This window comes from Amphichorda felina (genome assembly GCF_050947745.1).
Source record: "Amphichorda felina strain 45539 chromosome Unknown scaffold_3, whole genome shotgun sequence".
Taxonomy (NCBI): domain Eukaryota; kingdom Fungi; phylum Ascomycota; class Sordariomycetes; order Hypocreales; family Bionectriaceae; genus Amphichorda; species Amphichorda felina.
Genome location: NW_028145047.1, coordinates 3,284,873 through 3,300,569, shown reverse-complemented (window position 1 = coordinate 3,300,569; position 15,697 = coordinate 3,284,873). Strand labels below are relative to the sequence as shown.

Sequence of the window (15,697 nt, the reverse complement as noted above, 5' to 3'; positions counted from 1 at the left end):
TGCTCACTGTTGCTTGGGATCATCTCGTTTCACACATTGCGCGCCGTGAGAAGATCAAGGCCGATGCACTGGCTTGGGGTAGGCATGTCTGTTTGGCAATTCAATGAAATGGCTTGTACAGGCTCGCTCAGATCGGCAGCTAGAAGATTGCCAACTCTCGCTTTCGCTCATTGCGATTCATACAACTACCGACTTGCTTTTGTCAACCATGATCAATATTGCTCAGCACCCTGACTTATTCCAGCCACTACAGGAAGAGGCCATCCGGATTCTAGCCACCGAGGATCTCAAAAAGACTGCATTATACGGCCTTAGACTTATGGATATTGCTCTTAAGGGGAGTCAACGTCTGAAGCCAATTCTTGTGAGTAAAAGTAAGTCAGAACCATCTTGGGTTCGGACACGGGGTGCTTGCATGCCCAGGACGATTTTTCGCCTCGAGCGAAGTAAAGATCGTGCTGTGCAACCTTGCTGTCACCAACGAGGACCTTACAAGGCAATGGGCTAGAGGCCGATTTTCGGCCAGGGTTGAGCAACAAGTGTCTCTCACGTAAAGAATCTTGTCAAGAATCAGCTAAAGTGTCTCGCTTTTGAGGAAGACATCTTGTCGTTCATTGCATATTCTTGCCCAAGTTTAGTATTTAGTTAACTAGTCAACCAAGTTAGGCAGTATGAGCCTCTAATTTCGTTGGGAGACGCAATTGTGATCTTTCATGCTATGCCGTTTGAGCCATCCTTTCGACAGCTTCGAAGCACTAGACCGAGTGGCGCAGCGATAAGTTCAACGCCCCCAGTCTAACCATCCGAGAAACTGCCGCAATAGCCGACTTTCTAGTAGGTCTACGTATAGGGTAGCTATATGACTTCGTCTTCTCGGTGCTCTTCGTCCAGCGGACAGAGGATAGGTATTAGGTCATAGTTTGCCTATAGGCGCCGGAGAATCCATCGGCTTATTCTACTCCTGTGGAGCGGCATTGCCTGGGAGATGCTGACGGGGTAGACTAGAGACTCTCTCTAGATGTAATAAATAATAAGATAAGAGCGTGACGATCCTAGAATAGACGCTTTTATACTGGGGGTGGCAAGGTGACTCATATTTTCTTTGGAGGGGCGGGGGGAATGAACTTGCCTCATAAATTCATAGCATGCCCTGTTCACTACCTATACTTGGAAGACACCACAAATATCCGTACGCATCATGGGTAATAAGAAGAAACGGACCCTTGACAGGTCCCGACATCACTCCCAGCCCCTTCCACGGGGCCCAACTCCCACCACAGACAAGGCCCTGGCCACCCACGAACTGCTCGAGCTCATCCTCTCCCACGTCGATGCGCCCACACTGCTCGTCTCTTGCCAGCGCGTCTGCACCAGATGGCAAGGCATGATCGTGCAGTCGCCTCTCCTCCAGCAGGTCCTCTTCCTCAAGCCCAGCACGCGCCGGCCCGCCGTGGACTGCCCCTGCGACGGCGGTCCATACGCGCAGGTCCTCAACCCCTTTCTGTGGAGACACTTCAGGGCCCTCTTCCACTCGGCTCCCGGAGTCCCGGGGAGTGACGACGGCCCTCGCTGCGAAAAGTGCGGCAACATGACCGGGTTCGGCAGTTGGGACCTGGCCGCCCTGAGGCCGGGCTCCCTGTCTCGGGGTAAAGACAAGCTGAGCTTTGCCGATGCCGGCCGCGATCGGTGGAGACAAAAGGCCTTTATGCGAGCGGGCGCCAGCTGGCGGAGGATGCTCATCACGCAGCCCCCCATCCTCGAGGCCCAGCACTGGACCGAGTGGCGCGGCGACAGGTTCATCGCCCCCAGCCTGGGCGTCCGGGAGACTGTCTCTACGGCCGAGTTCCCCGAGGGCCTGCGCATGGGGCAGCTGTACGACTTGGTCTTCTCGGTGCTCTTCGCCCAGCGGATAGAGGATGGGCACTGGGTCACGGTCCGCTCACAGGCGCCCGAGAATCCCTCGGCTCATTCTACTACCCTCGTGGAGCGGCGGCGCCCGGGAGATGCCCACCGGGCAGCCTGGAGACTCTCCCTCCACGAGCTGTATTACCTGCACGAGGTGTCTGCGTGCGATGGGGGTGATCACTGGCACCACGGGCCTATGAGGAACGAGCATATCTGCAAAGGCGGACGACTCAAGTATATGCGGAATCGGAGGCGCACGAGCACCGAGTGGATGTTCCGCTGTGAGGAGTTCGTTGACGGCTTCCAGGACTTTGGGACGAGCCTCGAAGAGAGGCGGCTCTTTGTCGAGGAGAAGCTCAAGCTCAAACGCTAGATAAGCCAACTACCTACCTCACCTTCGATCCGTGTCAAGGAGGACTGCGGTCGTGGTGTAATAATGTAATGAAGCAAGCGTTGAGACTTTGCTGGCTTTGCATGTTAACAATATTCCATTGCATCTATATACGTGACCCAGATAGTAATAGGTGGACGGAAGACAATGGGGAGGACTCCCAAGCAGAAACGCCCAGACACGTATGCCTCAAAAAACACCAAGCCCAGCCATGCTCCCAGATATTACATATGAAAATAGAAGACAGATGTGTGGACACCGTATTTCGTGCCGACAGCAAGGCCCACCAAGTATGTATGATGATGATCCCCTCGACTGTTACAAGATGTCGCGCTTTCTCCTTTTTTTCGCTCATCATTTCGTGGACTTTGCTGCGCTCCAGAGGGGGAACCGAGCATAAGATAAAAAAAAAAAAAAGCTCAAAGGACGGACGAGAATAAAAGTACAGGAAGGGTGTTTTAACCCGAAGAAGAAGAGCATGAGACGGAGGGGGTGCGCGGCCATCATTGCAGTGCGCCAAAGTCAATCTCATTGCCCATGGATCCCATGCCGACCATGGTGCTGCGGGCATCCGAGCCAGCTCGTTGGAGACCTTGAAAGTCTCCTACTGTCCGCATCTGTGGTGGTCCTGAGAGGTGGAAGCTGTTTTGCCTCTGTGGAGGCTGTCGTATCCCACAAATGTTGTTTATGGGATGTGAGGAAGTCATGCCAGGGTTGCCCATGCCCTGGCTCCGCACGCTGTTCATGTGGTGCTGGTTCATGCCATCGTGTCCGTGGCTCATCTGTTGTGAGCCCATATGCTGTTGTGACTGGTGCTGCATCTGTTGGCTACCCATGGTGTTCGACTGCCCGTGGTGACCCATGGGGCTCATCACCATGTCCGACATAGGGGTGCAGGCAAACCCATTCATGCTGGGCGGGTACTCCATTCCCGGCGACATTATGCCCGGTGAGTTGAAGGAGCCGTTCAAGTCGGAGCTCTGCTGCGTCGAAGACTGGCCGCACGTGGAGCTGTTCGAGTTGCTCTGAGACTCTGGAGTGGCGCCATTCATATCCATGGCGTACTTCTTCTCGTACTCTTCGACCGAGAACTTGCGGTCGTAATCCGTGTCCATGGTCATCTGCATCTGGGTTGGAGGTTGGGCCATACCGGCGTTCCCAAACCCGTCAAAGATATCAATGTTGGCCAGGTTGGGGTTCTCCGGAGGGTTCTGCAGCATGGGGTTGATCAACCGCGGAAGAAGCTCCGTGACCTTGCTCATGAGCACGGGTAGGAAGCGGTGATCACCGTTGCGGGACATGGCAACAATGTTGATGAGCTGGTTCATGTGTTCCCGAGGACCAACAGCAAAGGGGTCCCGAGGAGCGGGTTGCATCGACAGGAACTCGGTGGCCGAGTGCGTAATATCCATGAGCTTCTCAATCTGTCGCTAGTTGTTAGCCCTTGCACTTGTTCATGAAAATATCAAACATGACATACCAAGCCCGAATTGAGAAGCTCCATGCCCTGTCCAGGGAACTGCGCAGCCATGCTCATGAGTAGATCGCGCGAGATGTTGGAGGGGTACTGGAAGGACATGGACTCGTCGCTGGCCCCGTTGGTCAGCTGCCAGACAGTGTTCTTGAGCCACTGCTGATTAGTGTGGACGTCCGTAAAGCCCGAATCCTGGCAGAGGTAGGACTGAACGAGGTCATTCAGCTGCTTCTGGAGCCCCGTGACGTGAGCTGCCGACAGATTGCCGCGAGCCTTGCTCCACGTGTTGACAAAGGCGTCGTCAAAGGGCTTGAAAAGGTTGGCTAGGACGACGAAGCCGCTGAGCTGGTGGGAAAGAGGGTCACTGGGGTCATCGCCAACAGTGGGAAGATTGATGGTGGCCTGGAGAGTGAGGGGACGGTTGCGCTGGATAGCATATGCCCTACGTCTTGTCAGTCCAATGATACTCATTGACAATCAATTGCAACTTACCGTTCGGTGGTATAAAAGAGCCAGAAGAGACGGCGCCGGCGGGATCCCTCAACAGCGTCAAACTGCATGTAGTGGTCCTCCTTGTCCATGCCGGCCATGGTAGCCATGGTGGTCGCCTCCCGCAGGTAGTACCACGCGCGGTCGTGCATCTCCTGGCCGTAGTGGCAGGCGAAGAGGAAGAAGTTGGTGGCCAGGGCGTTGTGCGTGATGGAATCAAGGTACTCGTAACCCTTGCGGACCCTGAGAGTCTCCTCGACGAGCAGCTGGCTGGAGATAATGTTGGCGCCGGGCATCATGTCAAGGTTGTACGGGTCACCGGGAGGCATGGTCATGCCTGGCTGAAGCATGACAAAGGCGCAGAGCGACGTCATTAGGCAGTAGGCGTCGCGGTTTTGCTCCATGTATAAGATCTGCTGCTCGATCTGGCGGCGGTCGAGGATCGGAATCTGGGCGTACATGTTGTCAAAGAAGAAAGAGACGCACTCCTTCACCAGCTCGCCAGTGAGCAGGCCTGGAGTGGGCGTCAGGCCCGTCGTCGACGGTGGGCAGGGAACGCCCTGAAGCCGGCTCTGGACCTTGGCCGAGAGGCTCGTCTGGCGCTGCGTCTCCCTCAACTCGCTGATGACCTTTGCGCGGGAGCCCTTGGGGCCCTTCTTCTGGGGGATGGCATTGTAGGTGCACGACAGCTGGGCCTGGGAACAGTTGCGGCACGGGTTGATACCGTCGCACTTGACCTTGCGACGATGGCAGGCATCGCAGGCCCTCTTGACGGCCTGGGTCATGGTGTCGGCGGTCGTCGAAGTCGTCGTCCGGTCGTTGTAGGAGGCAGTCGTCTATCCAGGACCTAACGGTTCAACCGACGTCGACTCGTTCGACTCGAAGGATGGAATCGAAGCCACCGCCGAAACAATCGCGTGGCGACACAATGGCGTCAACGGGATTGGGAGCAAAAGGAACGTTTCCCCGGAGTGTACGTAGTCTGGGGATTTTGCGGGGGGGACAGAGGCGTCGAGAGTCGATACGTCGGGCGTGTGTGAGGGCGCCTGGGTGCGTTGGGTGCGGTGAAGCACTTGCAGGCGTTATTCGGCCCTTTCAAACGGTGCCAGAAACCCAAAAAAGCCGCCAAGGAAACGTGGGCGAGGAGGAATCCTGGGGCACCAGCGGGGAGTCCCACAGGGCCAGCTCACTCGCGAAGATCGTCGCTGAAAACAAAGGTCGTCGTGATGGCCGAAACCAGCCCCGATTGATTGTGTCGATGGTCGTGGTGATGTTGGAAAGAGAAGGAATCCACCTCCAACGGGCGACGGGTGGAAAGACGTTGGGGGCGTTGGCGTGGGCCCCAGATGGGCACAGGACTGGGCAGAGGGGACTTGGCCACTGGGGGGGCAAGCCAGAGGCACCCTGGACGGGCGGAAGAAGGGTGAGAGGAATGCGCTACGCACGGAGCACCAGCGCCTCGATTGGGCAAAGACTGGGCGACTCGAGAAATTAGCTCTGCATTCTGGATTGGAGGGGGCTCTGGCATGGTGTGGAGGAGTAATGGAGGGAAGCGACACACTGTGCCAGGATGGTTTGCCACGCGAGGCCTGGTAGAGATCTGATTGGACCGGTATGGTTGGCACTGTACGACATTGCATTCTAACGTGGCTTTGTACAGTGCACAGAGTCTCCCTCCCCCGAGATCCCGGTCCGACGCACCGTGTGAATACTGTCAGCCTGCGCCACCAAGTCAGGAAGCTCGTCTCCCCCAAAGATGCTGCCAGATGCAGGACTCGCTGAGCCGGCGGCAGCTTGTAGAAAAGGAGCGGCTGCCCACTGCTGCAACGCACACGCAGGTCGAACCGAATAATACTAGCGGCAAGTCTACCATCAAGGTTCCAGGATAGCCGTCGCACAATCAGGGCGTGTGGTAGGCTGTAGCGTCGTCAGTCAGATGTCAGAAAGGGGTGGCCAGTCCGCAGGTACGAATAGTATTTGACGAATACAACAACAGTTCCTCGATTCCACTGGCGGTCGCTCTTGATATACGAGCTGGGATTAATGCGCATAATAAGGTAAGCTATACTAGAATTCAAGCCAACTTGAGCTTAGGAAGCCAATGTCCTTGGCTGTCTCGTGTCTGGTGATATTAGCTATACCTAGTCTCACTGTAGGACAACTCCAGAGACACCCAGACCGTCCGAGAACTGGTCTCTGGCACAAGGTTCAAGACATTTGATACCTGGGCAGTGTAATAGCCGACGTGAGAAGAGCTTCCAGTTTGTGTCTCTTTCCCCCTACTGCTCTCTGGCATGTCCCTGGATCGGAAGACCTTCAACTGAGTGCTCGAGTCTCTCGTCCAGTTGCTGGTGGTGATTGACGCGATGGGACCCGGGGGTGAAACGGCCCCGAGGTCCTGGGCTGGCCAGCACCTGTAGTGAGAGTAAGTGCCTGAACACCTGGAATCCATTCTACGCTGCTTCCAGAGGGGCCCGTGGACCCCGCTGCTAGAGCGGCCGCCCTGGCGCTGCGCACCCGAAGTCAAACTCAAACCCCGGGTCTCCCCTCGTTCACCCGCATCTGACAGCGACGGATACTTGCATCCAGTTCCCCTGGGCTTCGTCAGCGGATGGGCAGTGGCGGCTGTATCTTTGGGTGGCTGGCCTCGAATTGCCCTTCGTGTTCTGGCAAGACGCAAAAGGCGCTCGACCAGGCCAAGATGCCAACGTCATTGGCGCCAGTGTTTTTCATTGTGCAGCAGCCTATTTTTGCCCATGTCGGAGTCACCGTGCTTAGCTCAGTCTCTACCTGTGTGTACGCTGTGTGCTGGCGTCGGATATGCAACCACAAGCAAGTCGCCCGTCCGCGCCACCCTCCTGACCTCGTCCAGCGCGCCTGGTGCGACAACGCGGGAAAAAAAAAGGCGATTCGCAATGCATACAACTTCGCCCATGCGACGGGCTTCTGCAAGCCCCTATGCCGACCCTAAGTGGCCTAAACTGCATTAATGCTGGAGCACCCTCGTCTGCCCCGTTGGAAACCTCAAACGCCACCAGCCCCCATAATGTTGATCACATCCAAAGGCCGTGCAGTTGTCAACCACAAACGTCCAACGGCTCTCGCGTCCAGCAGGTTTCCACAGAAGCAGGCAGCGGAAGGCATCCTGGCTAGCAGCCGCAAAACCTGGCTGGCTCCGCACACTAAACCTATTCAGGCCTGGTTCCGACACCGCTCGGTCCGATCAGGCCATGCACAGCAAGGAGAGTTCTCATGCAAGGCTGACAATCTGAAATTGACATGTCACTCCCCAGCCGACAGGCCATCCTGTTGCTGTGGCCGTCCTTGCCGTTGTCGTGTTGCGGACAGAGCATCAAACAGTCAGCTAAAGAGACGAGATGGGCAACAATTAACAAGCCTTCACGGTGAAATTATCGTCCCTGAGGAATGCGGAACCGATGCCAACTTGAATTTCAACTTCTAGGTCATCAAGCATCGCTTATAGAAGGCCCAGACTTTCAGGAGACGATCCAACGAGTCATGTGACTTCAAACCGGCCATCGTGCTCAGCACCACTTGATTTGAGCACAAAACGAGGATATCGTCGAGTTCCAGGCTCTGGGCCCGAAGATTTTGTTGAGCGTACAAGATGAAGGAAAAATCAAGAACTGCCAGGTCATCGACCCACCCACCCTTGACTCCGTTATTAAAACCCGAGTTACTCGGACGTTAGCTACGAGTATTCACTCGCGATCAGGAGTAGAGAAAAGTGAGCAGCCAAGCGGCCACCGTTTCCTTCATTGTCGCTCAAAACAAGTGTGAGACCTCAAGGATTGAATTTGCTAGAAGGACGACGCTCTGTACTCAAGTCCAAGTCACATCTCCAACGACTGTTTGTTACATCACGGCCAGAGTTAGTCGCCATCACGGCTTGCAACATTACGAGATATCACAAAATCACCGGCCCCAGGTCTCCCAAGCATATATCAGTAACACCGATAGGATGGTTATGGCTGGGGACGTACGTACAATCATCCCCATTGCAGGAAAAGTACAAAGGAGACAGGCAGCCAGGAACAGGGTCGTGACACCAATGTCCCCTGATGCGTATCCAAAGCTCCACTTGAGCTGAGAGACAGGTCTGCCCCTTTATAATTATTCCTTGTTGATAATGGCTACAATATTTGTTCATTCAGTACCCTCCACCCTCCAGCTCAAGACGCATTGTCGACCCACGCTCCTCTTATCTCGGAGTATCTGTGGGAAATATCTAGCAAGCGTGCATGGATGGTGCCTAGTGACCAGCATCTATCAGAGCCCTCTAATATCTAGATATGCAGGAACAACGTTGTACATCGTAAGTTGTACGTTGCATGCAAACTCCGTATGATTGATCAGTGTGTGACACCCGCATGTCCGCACCATAGGGTGATATCATCCGATGTCCTGCACCACATGAAGACGATTACCTTGGGCCCGAAACCAAGTTAATTTGCAAGCCTATTGCTTCAGATTATAAATAAGATACCTGAAAACCTTGTTGCACTATCCTCAACCGCGTTGCCTTAGCACGAGCTCCGCCCAATTCCTTCTCCCAGCCTCCGTACCACACCACAACACGTGTATCCCACGTTCCCGAGCAGCTTTTCACGTACGTGGTGTAACACCATAGACGGAACTCACTTTTGCACACCTTTCATCTCATCTCCGGCTAGGATCTGGTCCAGGTCTTGCCGGTGGCTGGACAAGACTACCCTAGAGACACTTTGACATAGGAGCATCGAACGAGATTTCACACACTATAAAAGCTTTTAATAAATCTAATTGCCTATGGTCGCTTCAATTTATGAATTTAAAACTGGTTCTTGACTTGATATTAAAACAAAGATTGTGTTTTAAACTTGTTTCCTAGATCGACTCTGTGAGCACTTCTACTGCATGTAGTATTAAAATCGCCACAAGTCTCTCCACTATCTTAAACCCCGTCCCATTTTGTATTGAGAGGCTATTTATTTGAAGAGCGAGATCAGTTTGATTGTTTTCAAGGGAATCATGCTACCCAATGATATCGGCAGGCCCGACAGGTTGGACCTTCGTTGTCGGTGTGGCTACAAACTTACAATGATAGTGATCTCGGCTTCCTGCTAGTCTGGTCATACTCCCTTTCTATTTCCATATTTCCAATATTTTGTTGGCTTTTACGAGACTTCTCTAATAAATATAATATTTTCGTCGTTTTCGGTATGTAGCGGCGATTCTGAACCGAGGAGGTTGATCCAAAATGCGCACTGTTAACCTCATAGTAGTTAGGTGGGCTCATACAGTGCGGATATTTCAATATTACTGTTTCCGATTTCAGGCTGTTCCTCAACCTCCTATCAATTGAGCTTCCACTGTACTACTCCCCTCCCAAGTCTGCACCGTCGCAACCCTTTGGAAGGAAGGATTCTCGGGCCCAATCAACGACTCGGATCGTCGCCCTCGACATGGAACCTGATACGACAGCCGACCTCAGACATTTTCTACCGGTGTCTGCAGCCGCGATCTCCCAGCGGCCAACCCTCGAGATAAGGTCATGCCGCCGTGGGAGGGTGAACATGGCCACGCGGCAGGCAACGGCGTCTCCGTCCGGCGCGATTGCGCACATATTGAGGATAGACCCCCCGCCTTGACCAACGAGACATCTTCCCAACATCTTCACGGACCTCATTGTTCCCCAGAAACTGAGCCACTGCTTAGACATGATAGCACCATGGTGATCCAAGCGCATGGAGATGCTTCCGCCAACATGGCCACTGTCGAGCCCGCAGCGGACAACGAAATGGGCAAGCAGGTGCTAAGGAAGATTGACCGTACCATTATACCCTTGCTATTCGTCACCTACATGTTCAACTTTATGGACAAATCTATTCTCTCGAGCGCCGCTGTCTTTGGTTTGCCCGACGACAATGTGAGCAGCCAACTATAGATGACAAGCCCATTCTAACGCTTCCGTAGAATCTCCAAGGCCAGCAGTACAGCTGGGTCGGAAGCATCTTCTACTTTGGGTATCTGATATGGGAGTATCCCACAACTGTGCTCATTGCTCGCCTCCCTACAGCCAAGTACCTCACGGCCAACACCGTCTTCTGGGGCATTGTTGTCGCGCTCACCGCCACATGTACCAGCTTTGGCGGACTCATGACGCTGCGCTTCCTACTAGGCGTTGCCGAGTCGACTATAACCCCCAGCTTCATGTTCCTGACGTCGACATGGTACACTCGCGATGAGATGCCCACCCGTCTCGGCATCTGGTTCGCGGGTAACTCGGTCGGCGGTCTCCTCTCGAGCTTGCTTGCTTTTGGCATCGGCCACATCGACGACCACGTGCGCCCATGGCGGTGGATGTACATCATCCTAGGCGTGGCGACGTTCCTCTGGGCCATCCCCATCTTCATCTTCCTGCCCGATTCCATCGCCAAGGCGCGCTTCCTTACACCCGAAGAGAGGAGGTTCGCTGCGGACCGTACCGTCATTGCGGGCACTGGCAGCACCGAAAACACCACGTGGAAGTTTGAGCAGGTCAAAGAGTGCCTCGCCGACCCCAAGACGTGGCTCATATTTTGCGTCGAGCTGCTCACGCAGATTCCCAACGGCGGCACCCACAGCTTCAGCAACATTGTCATCACATCATTCGGCTTCACCAACCTGCAGTCCACGCTCATCAACATCCCCTACTCGATCCTATCGGCAGGAATTATTGCTGTCACAGGCTGGATAGCAGGCCGTTATCGCACGCTTAACTGTCTCCTCATCATCGCCGTCGTGTTGCCCTGTGTCGTGGGAGCGGCCATCATCTACAACCGCGACCACGTCTCGCGTGGCGTCCAGCTCTTTGCCTATTTTCTCCTATCGTCCGGTCCCGCCGCCATGCCCCTCAACATGTCCCTTGTCCAGTCTAATTATCGCGGCGTCACCAAGAAAATGACCATAACGGCCATGATTTTCTGCGCCTACTGCGCAGGCAATATCGCGGGACCGCAGTTCTTCCGCAAGGATGAGGCTCCCAAGTACGAGACGGCGTTCCAAACCATCATGACATGCTACGCGCTCGTCGTTGTGCTAGAACTATCCCTGAGATTCTACCTGCAGTGGACGAATAGGCGGCGAGCTAAGGAGGAAGGGCTCGAGGGCAGCGCCGGTGGGTCAGGGACAGTGGCGCATGGCAAGGTTGCGGGTTTGGATGGAAGGGATTTGGGCGCAGTGGTTACTGGGGTCCAGCTCCGTCCTGAGGACTATGAAGACATCACGGACTGGCAGACGGTTGGCTTCAGATATCGTCTATGAGATGGTGAGTTTGTGCGCCTCACTACTGCCATTACTTGAGCAGTCATTATAGCTTATTCTGGGTACGAGTAATTAACAGCCTTTAAGAAGCCACCTCTTACAGGGAAAGTTCCCTCATCTAATTCTATAAGATTGTAGCTGTTGCAAAACTTGAGAGCCTATCTATCTGACCGTCAGCACCAATGCCTCACCTGCAGGACTCCGCCTCGCATGAGTCACTAGAAGGAGTCAACGACAATTGACTGAACAAGTCAAATACCACAATTTTTCGCCCCTGGGGACAAACAACCGCAAAATAATATCCCCAAAAACCCGCCACGATGTGCATACAAAGCTCAGAACAGGGCGAGCAGCCCACGGCGGCACCACCCCAGCGTCGTCACGATGGCACCCCATTCCCATGGCATCTTGGTGTCTTTGACGCCCACTGCCATCTTGCCGAGCGGAGACTTTCTATAAAAGAGCTACCAAATATGCGAGCAAAGGCAATCGCCGTCATGGCGACGCGAACACAGGATCAGCCGATTATATCGGAAATGGCTGAGTTGCACGGCGTCAAGGATCGCGACAGTTTCAGTCATGGGAGCCCCAACACTATTGTAGCCGGTTACGGACGACATCCCTGGTTTAGTCACGAACTCTACGACGACACAGTCTCGGAGCCAACTTTTGCGTTTGGAGACAGCGAGGATGTTGAAGCCGCCAAGGAGCGACACTACAAGGCCGTCCTCACCCCGAGCCCTCAGGACCCAGCCTTTTGGCACGACCTCCCAACCCCTGAGCCACTCTCAGAGTTTATATCCGCGACTAGGATCCGTCTCAAGGCAGATCCGCTGGCCATGATCGGTGAAATTGGCCTGGATAAGGCATTCAGACTCGCTAAACAGTGGGAATCGCCAGCGCTGAAAGACCAGGATCCAGAGCGCACGCCAGGCGGCAGACAAGGCCGGGTACTTAGTCCACACCATATCTGCATGGAGCATCAGAAGACGATTTTGATGGCACATTTGAGTCTAGCAGGCGAGCTAGGGCGAGCCGTCAGCGTGCATGGCGTTCAGGTCCACGGCCTGCTATACGACGCCCTGTCGAGCTGCTGGAAAGGCCATGAGCGCAAGGGTCGCAACCAGCGATCACGGATGAAGGGTGCTGTAGAGCCAGACATGGGCCCAAAGCCATACCCACCTCGCATATGCCTGCACTCGTTCAGCGGCAAGGGCGATGCGGTGAAGCAGTACCTCAAGCCGTCCATTCCAGCCAGAATTTTCTTTTCCTTTTCCATGGCCAACAACCTGAGAAGTGAGGGGGGGTGGGCCAAAGCTGAGGACGCGGTGAGGATGGTGCCTGATAATCGGTTGCTGGTTGAGAGCGACCTCCATGCAGCGGGGGAGAGAATGGATGGTGAGTTGAAAGAGATATATCGTACCATTTGTGAGTTCAAGGGATGGGGCATCGAAGAAGGTATCAAACAGATAGCAGACAACTACCGGGAGTTTGTGTTTGGTTAGAAACCTCAAATTTTGCCTCTAGAGCTCTTGTTAGAAGTACTATTAGCTGACAACTTCTGAATTTGACCGGGCCTTTAATGTTGACGATGATCAGCTGGTTTAGGGTAGCTAGATAGGTGTTGCAATCGAGCACAAGACTCGCTGAGACTATACGATAGTGTGGTGATTGATACGGATCTGCCTCTGGAGGAAAATGCTTAGGTGTTAAATTACTGCTAATTTACATTAATGTTGAAGGTGTTGTTGAAACGACGAAGAGGTGAAGCTAAGGGTGGTCACGTGAGAGAGAGTTGCGCCGGAGAAACATTATGCCGGCATCAATAATCTTGTTTGCATATTCTTCGTTTCGGTTGGGTCGCCACCTTTAACCTCCCATCTTCCATCACTTTTGAACAGCAACAAAATGTCGTGGAGAAATCAAGGCATCACCGGGTCCAACAACATCCCCCTGGGCAGTCGCCGCCGTTTTGGTGGGGAGGAGGATGATGATGATGTTGTTGACGGCACCCCCGATCGCGACTTGAAGCGCGGTCGTGATCCCGAACCGCGAACCGATGCCGATGGTCCTCGTCGCCGCAAGAAGCGCAACCGTTGGGGCGACGCTTCCGAGAACAAGGCTGCAGGCCTTATGGGCCTTCCGACTGCCATCTTGTCGTCCATGACGAGCGAGCAGCTTGAGGCGTACACACTCCATCTCCGAATTGAAGAGATCAGCCAGAAGCTGCGTATCGACGACGTTGTCCCCGCGGATGGAGACAGATCTCCTTCGCCACCCCCCCAGTACGACAACCACGGCCGACGTATCAACACGCGCGAGTACCGATATAGGAAGCGCCTCGAGGATGAGCGCCACAAGCTCGTGGAGCGGGCCATGAAGACCATCCCCAATTACCACCCGCCTCAGGATTACCGCAGGCCCACCAAGACACAGGAGAAGGTCTACGTGCCTGTCAATGACTATCCAGAGATTAACTTCAGTATGATTGCTAACCCTGACCCTGACCAAAATTCTCGTTGTCCCCCCATCTCCGTTTGTAGTTGGATCAGACTCATTACAGTCCATGTTTTGAGAGGGCTGGTGCTACCTCGGAATGGGCCTCCTATCCTCCACATCTAACATATGAGACCTTGATACTAACACTTAGCTTCCTACCAAAGTTGGCTTGCTTATCGGACCTCGTGGTAACACACTAAAGAAAATGGAGAACGACTCAGGTGCCAAGATTGCCATTCGTGGCAAAGGCTCCGTCAAGGAAGGAAAGGGTCGCTCTGACGCAGCTCACTCCAGCAACCAGGAGGAGGATCTTCACTGCCTTATCATGGCAGATACCGAGGAGAAGATTAACAAGGCTAAGCAGCTGATCCACAATGTCATCGAGACGGTGAGTAAATCCTCCCATGCACAATCTATGTCACGGCTAACCTGTCGCAGGCCGCTTCCATCCCCGAAGGACAGAACGAACTTAAGCGAAACCAGCTCCGAGAGCTCGCTGCCCTCAATGGTACTCTCCGAGACGACGAGAACCAGGCCTGCCAGAACTGTGGCAAGATTGGCCACCGCAAGTACGACTGCCCTGATCGTCCGAACTTGACTGCGAGCATCATCTGTCGTGTGTGCGGCAACGCGGGCCACATGGCTCGCGACTGTCCCGACAGGCAGCGCGGCTCTAGCTGGCGTGATGCCCGTCCTAGTCCTGCTGCTGGAAGAGTCGGCGGTGGCGATGCTGTCGACCGTGAGATGGAGGTATGTACCTTGCCCCTTGATCGTGGTTATCTAGATACTAATAACTTGTAGCAACTCATGCAGGAACTCGGCGGAGGCTCAGCGCCTGCCCAGATCGAGGCTGGCCCTGGCTCCCACAGCAACGGCGGCGACGGCGCGAAACCATGGCAGCGTGGGCCTACTGGTGGCCCTGCTCCCTGGAGGTCGCGCAACAACGACCGTGGCGAGGATGGGGGATCATCGGCGCCATGGGCCCGCGATCGTAACAGGGGCCACGACAACTACAACAACAACAACAACAATTATGACCAAGGCTACAGTGGCTCCGGCAGTTCTGGAGCCGCTCCATGGCACCAGCAGCAGCAGCAGCAGCATCAGGCCCCTGGGACCCAGAGCGGATATCCGGCATATCCTGGATACGGTGGCTACGGCGCGGCGCCTGGAATGGGCGCTCCTCCTGGCCTGTCCCAGCCTGGTGCTGGCCTTGCGGCTCCTCCTGGCCTTGATTCCAATGGCATCAATGCCCTTATTCAGCAGTACGCCGGAGGTGCTCCGCCTCCGCCGCCTCCACCGTCTGGGGATGCGCCACCTCCTCCCCCAGGCGACCATCCACCTCCCCCGCCGCCCAGCGACCAGCCTCCTCCACCGCCACCTCCCGGCCACTAAGTTTTGCAGATTGACGACACTAACCTGCTAACGACACTCCAACTGGAGCCCTGACATTGGCGTAATACTGAAAAGGGTGCCGACTGACCTGACTTGCGGCTCTTGTTGCGAACAGACTGTCGTGAGATTCGCAGAGCAAGATCGAGATGTAATCCTAGGCACACGACACAGCTAGCGTGACCCTGAGGCGAAAGTTCTGCCTTTTCTTAGTAATTTTTGCAAGACACAAAACAGTAGCA

The 15,697-nt window shown here is 54.6% G+C and overlaps 5 protein-coding genes across 5 annotated transcripts; 4 read left to right on the top strand and 1 right to left on the bottom strand.

Annotated features, from left to right (window-relative positions):
• Positions 1–1,198: 1,198 nt before the first annotated feature.
• On the top strand, positions 1,199–2,278 carry ACO1O0_003723 (uncharacterized protein; the record flags this gene model as incomplete). Its single annotated transcript, XM_083193166.1, has 1 exon — positions 1,199–2,278. One exon carries the CDS (start codon positions 1,199–1,201, stop codon positions 2,276–2,278), a length of 1,080 nt encoding a protein of 359 aa, XP_083052223.1.
• A 521-nt stretch (positions 2,279–2,799) lies between these two features.
• On the bottom strand, positions 2,800–5,044 carry ACO1O0_003722 (uncharacterized protein; the record flags this gene model as incomplete). Its single annotated transcript, XM_083193165.1, has 4 exons — positions 2,800–3,720; positions 3,777–4,212; positions 4,263–4,954; positions 4,997–5,044. 4 exons carry the CDS (start codon positions 5,042–5,044, stop codon positions 2,800–2,802), a joined length of 2,097 nt encoding a protein of 698 aa, XP_083052222.1.
• A 4,982-nt stretch (positions 5,045–10,026) lies between these two features.
• Positions 10,027–11,564, top strand: ACO1O0_003721 (major facilitator superfamily domain-containing protein; the record flags this gene model as incomplete). Its single annotated transcript, XM_083193164.1, has 2 exons — positions 10,027–10,188; positions 10,236–11,564. The coding sequence occupies 2 exons, from the start codon at positions 10,027–10,029 to the stop codon at positions 11,562–11,564; spliced, it is 1,491 nt and encodes a 496-aa protein (XP_083052221.1).
• A 497-nt stretch (positions 11,565–12,061) lies between these two features.
• scn1_1 (uncharacterized protein) lies at positions 12,062–13,069 on the top strand (the record flags this gene model as incomplete). The annotated part of the gene is made up of 1 exon (XM_083193163.1): positions 12,062–13,069. The coding sequence occupies one exon, from the start codon at positions 12,062–12,064 to the stop codon at positions 13,067–13,069; it is 1,008 nt and encodes a 335-aa protein (XP_083052220.1).
• A 403-nt stretch (positions 13,070–13,472) lies between these two features.
• Positions 13,473–15,458, top strand: BBP1 (Branchpoint-bridging protein; the record flags this gene model as incomplete). Its single annotated transcript, XM_083193162.1, has 4 exons — positions 13,473–14,046; positions 14,228–14,451; positions 14,502–14,813; positions 14,865–15,458. 4 exons carry the CDS (start codon positions 13,473–13,475, stop codon positions 15,456–15,458), a joined length of 1,704 nt encoding a protein of 567 aa, XP_083052219.1.
• Between the last annotated feature and the right edge of the window lie 239 nt (positions 15,459–15,697).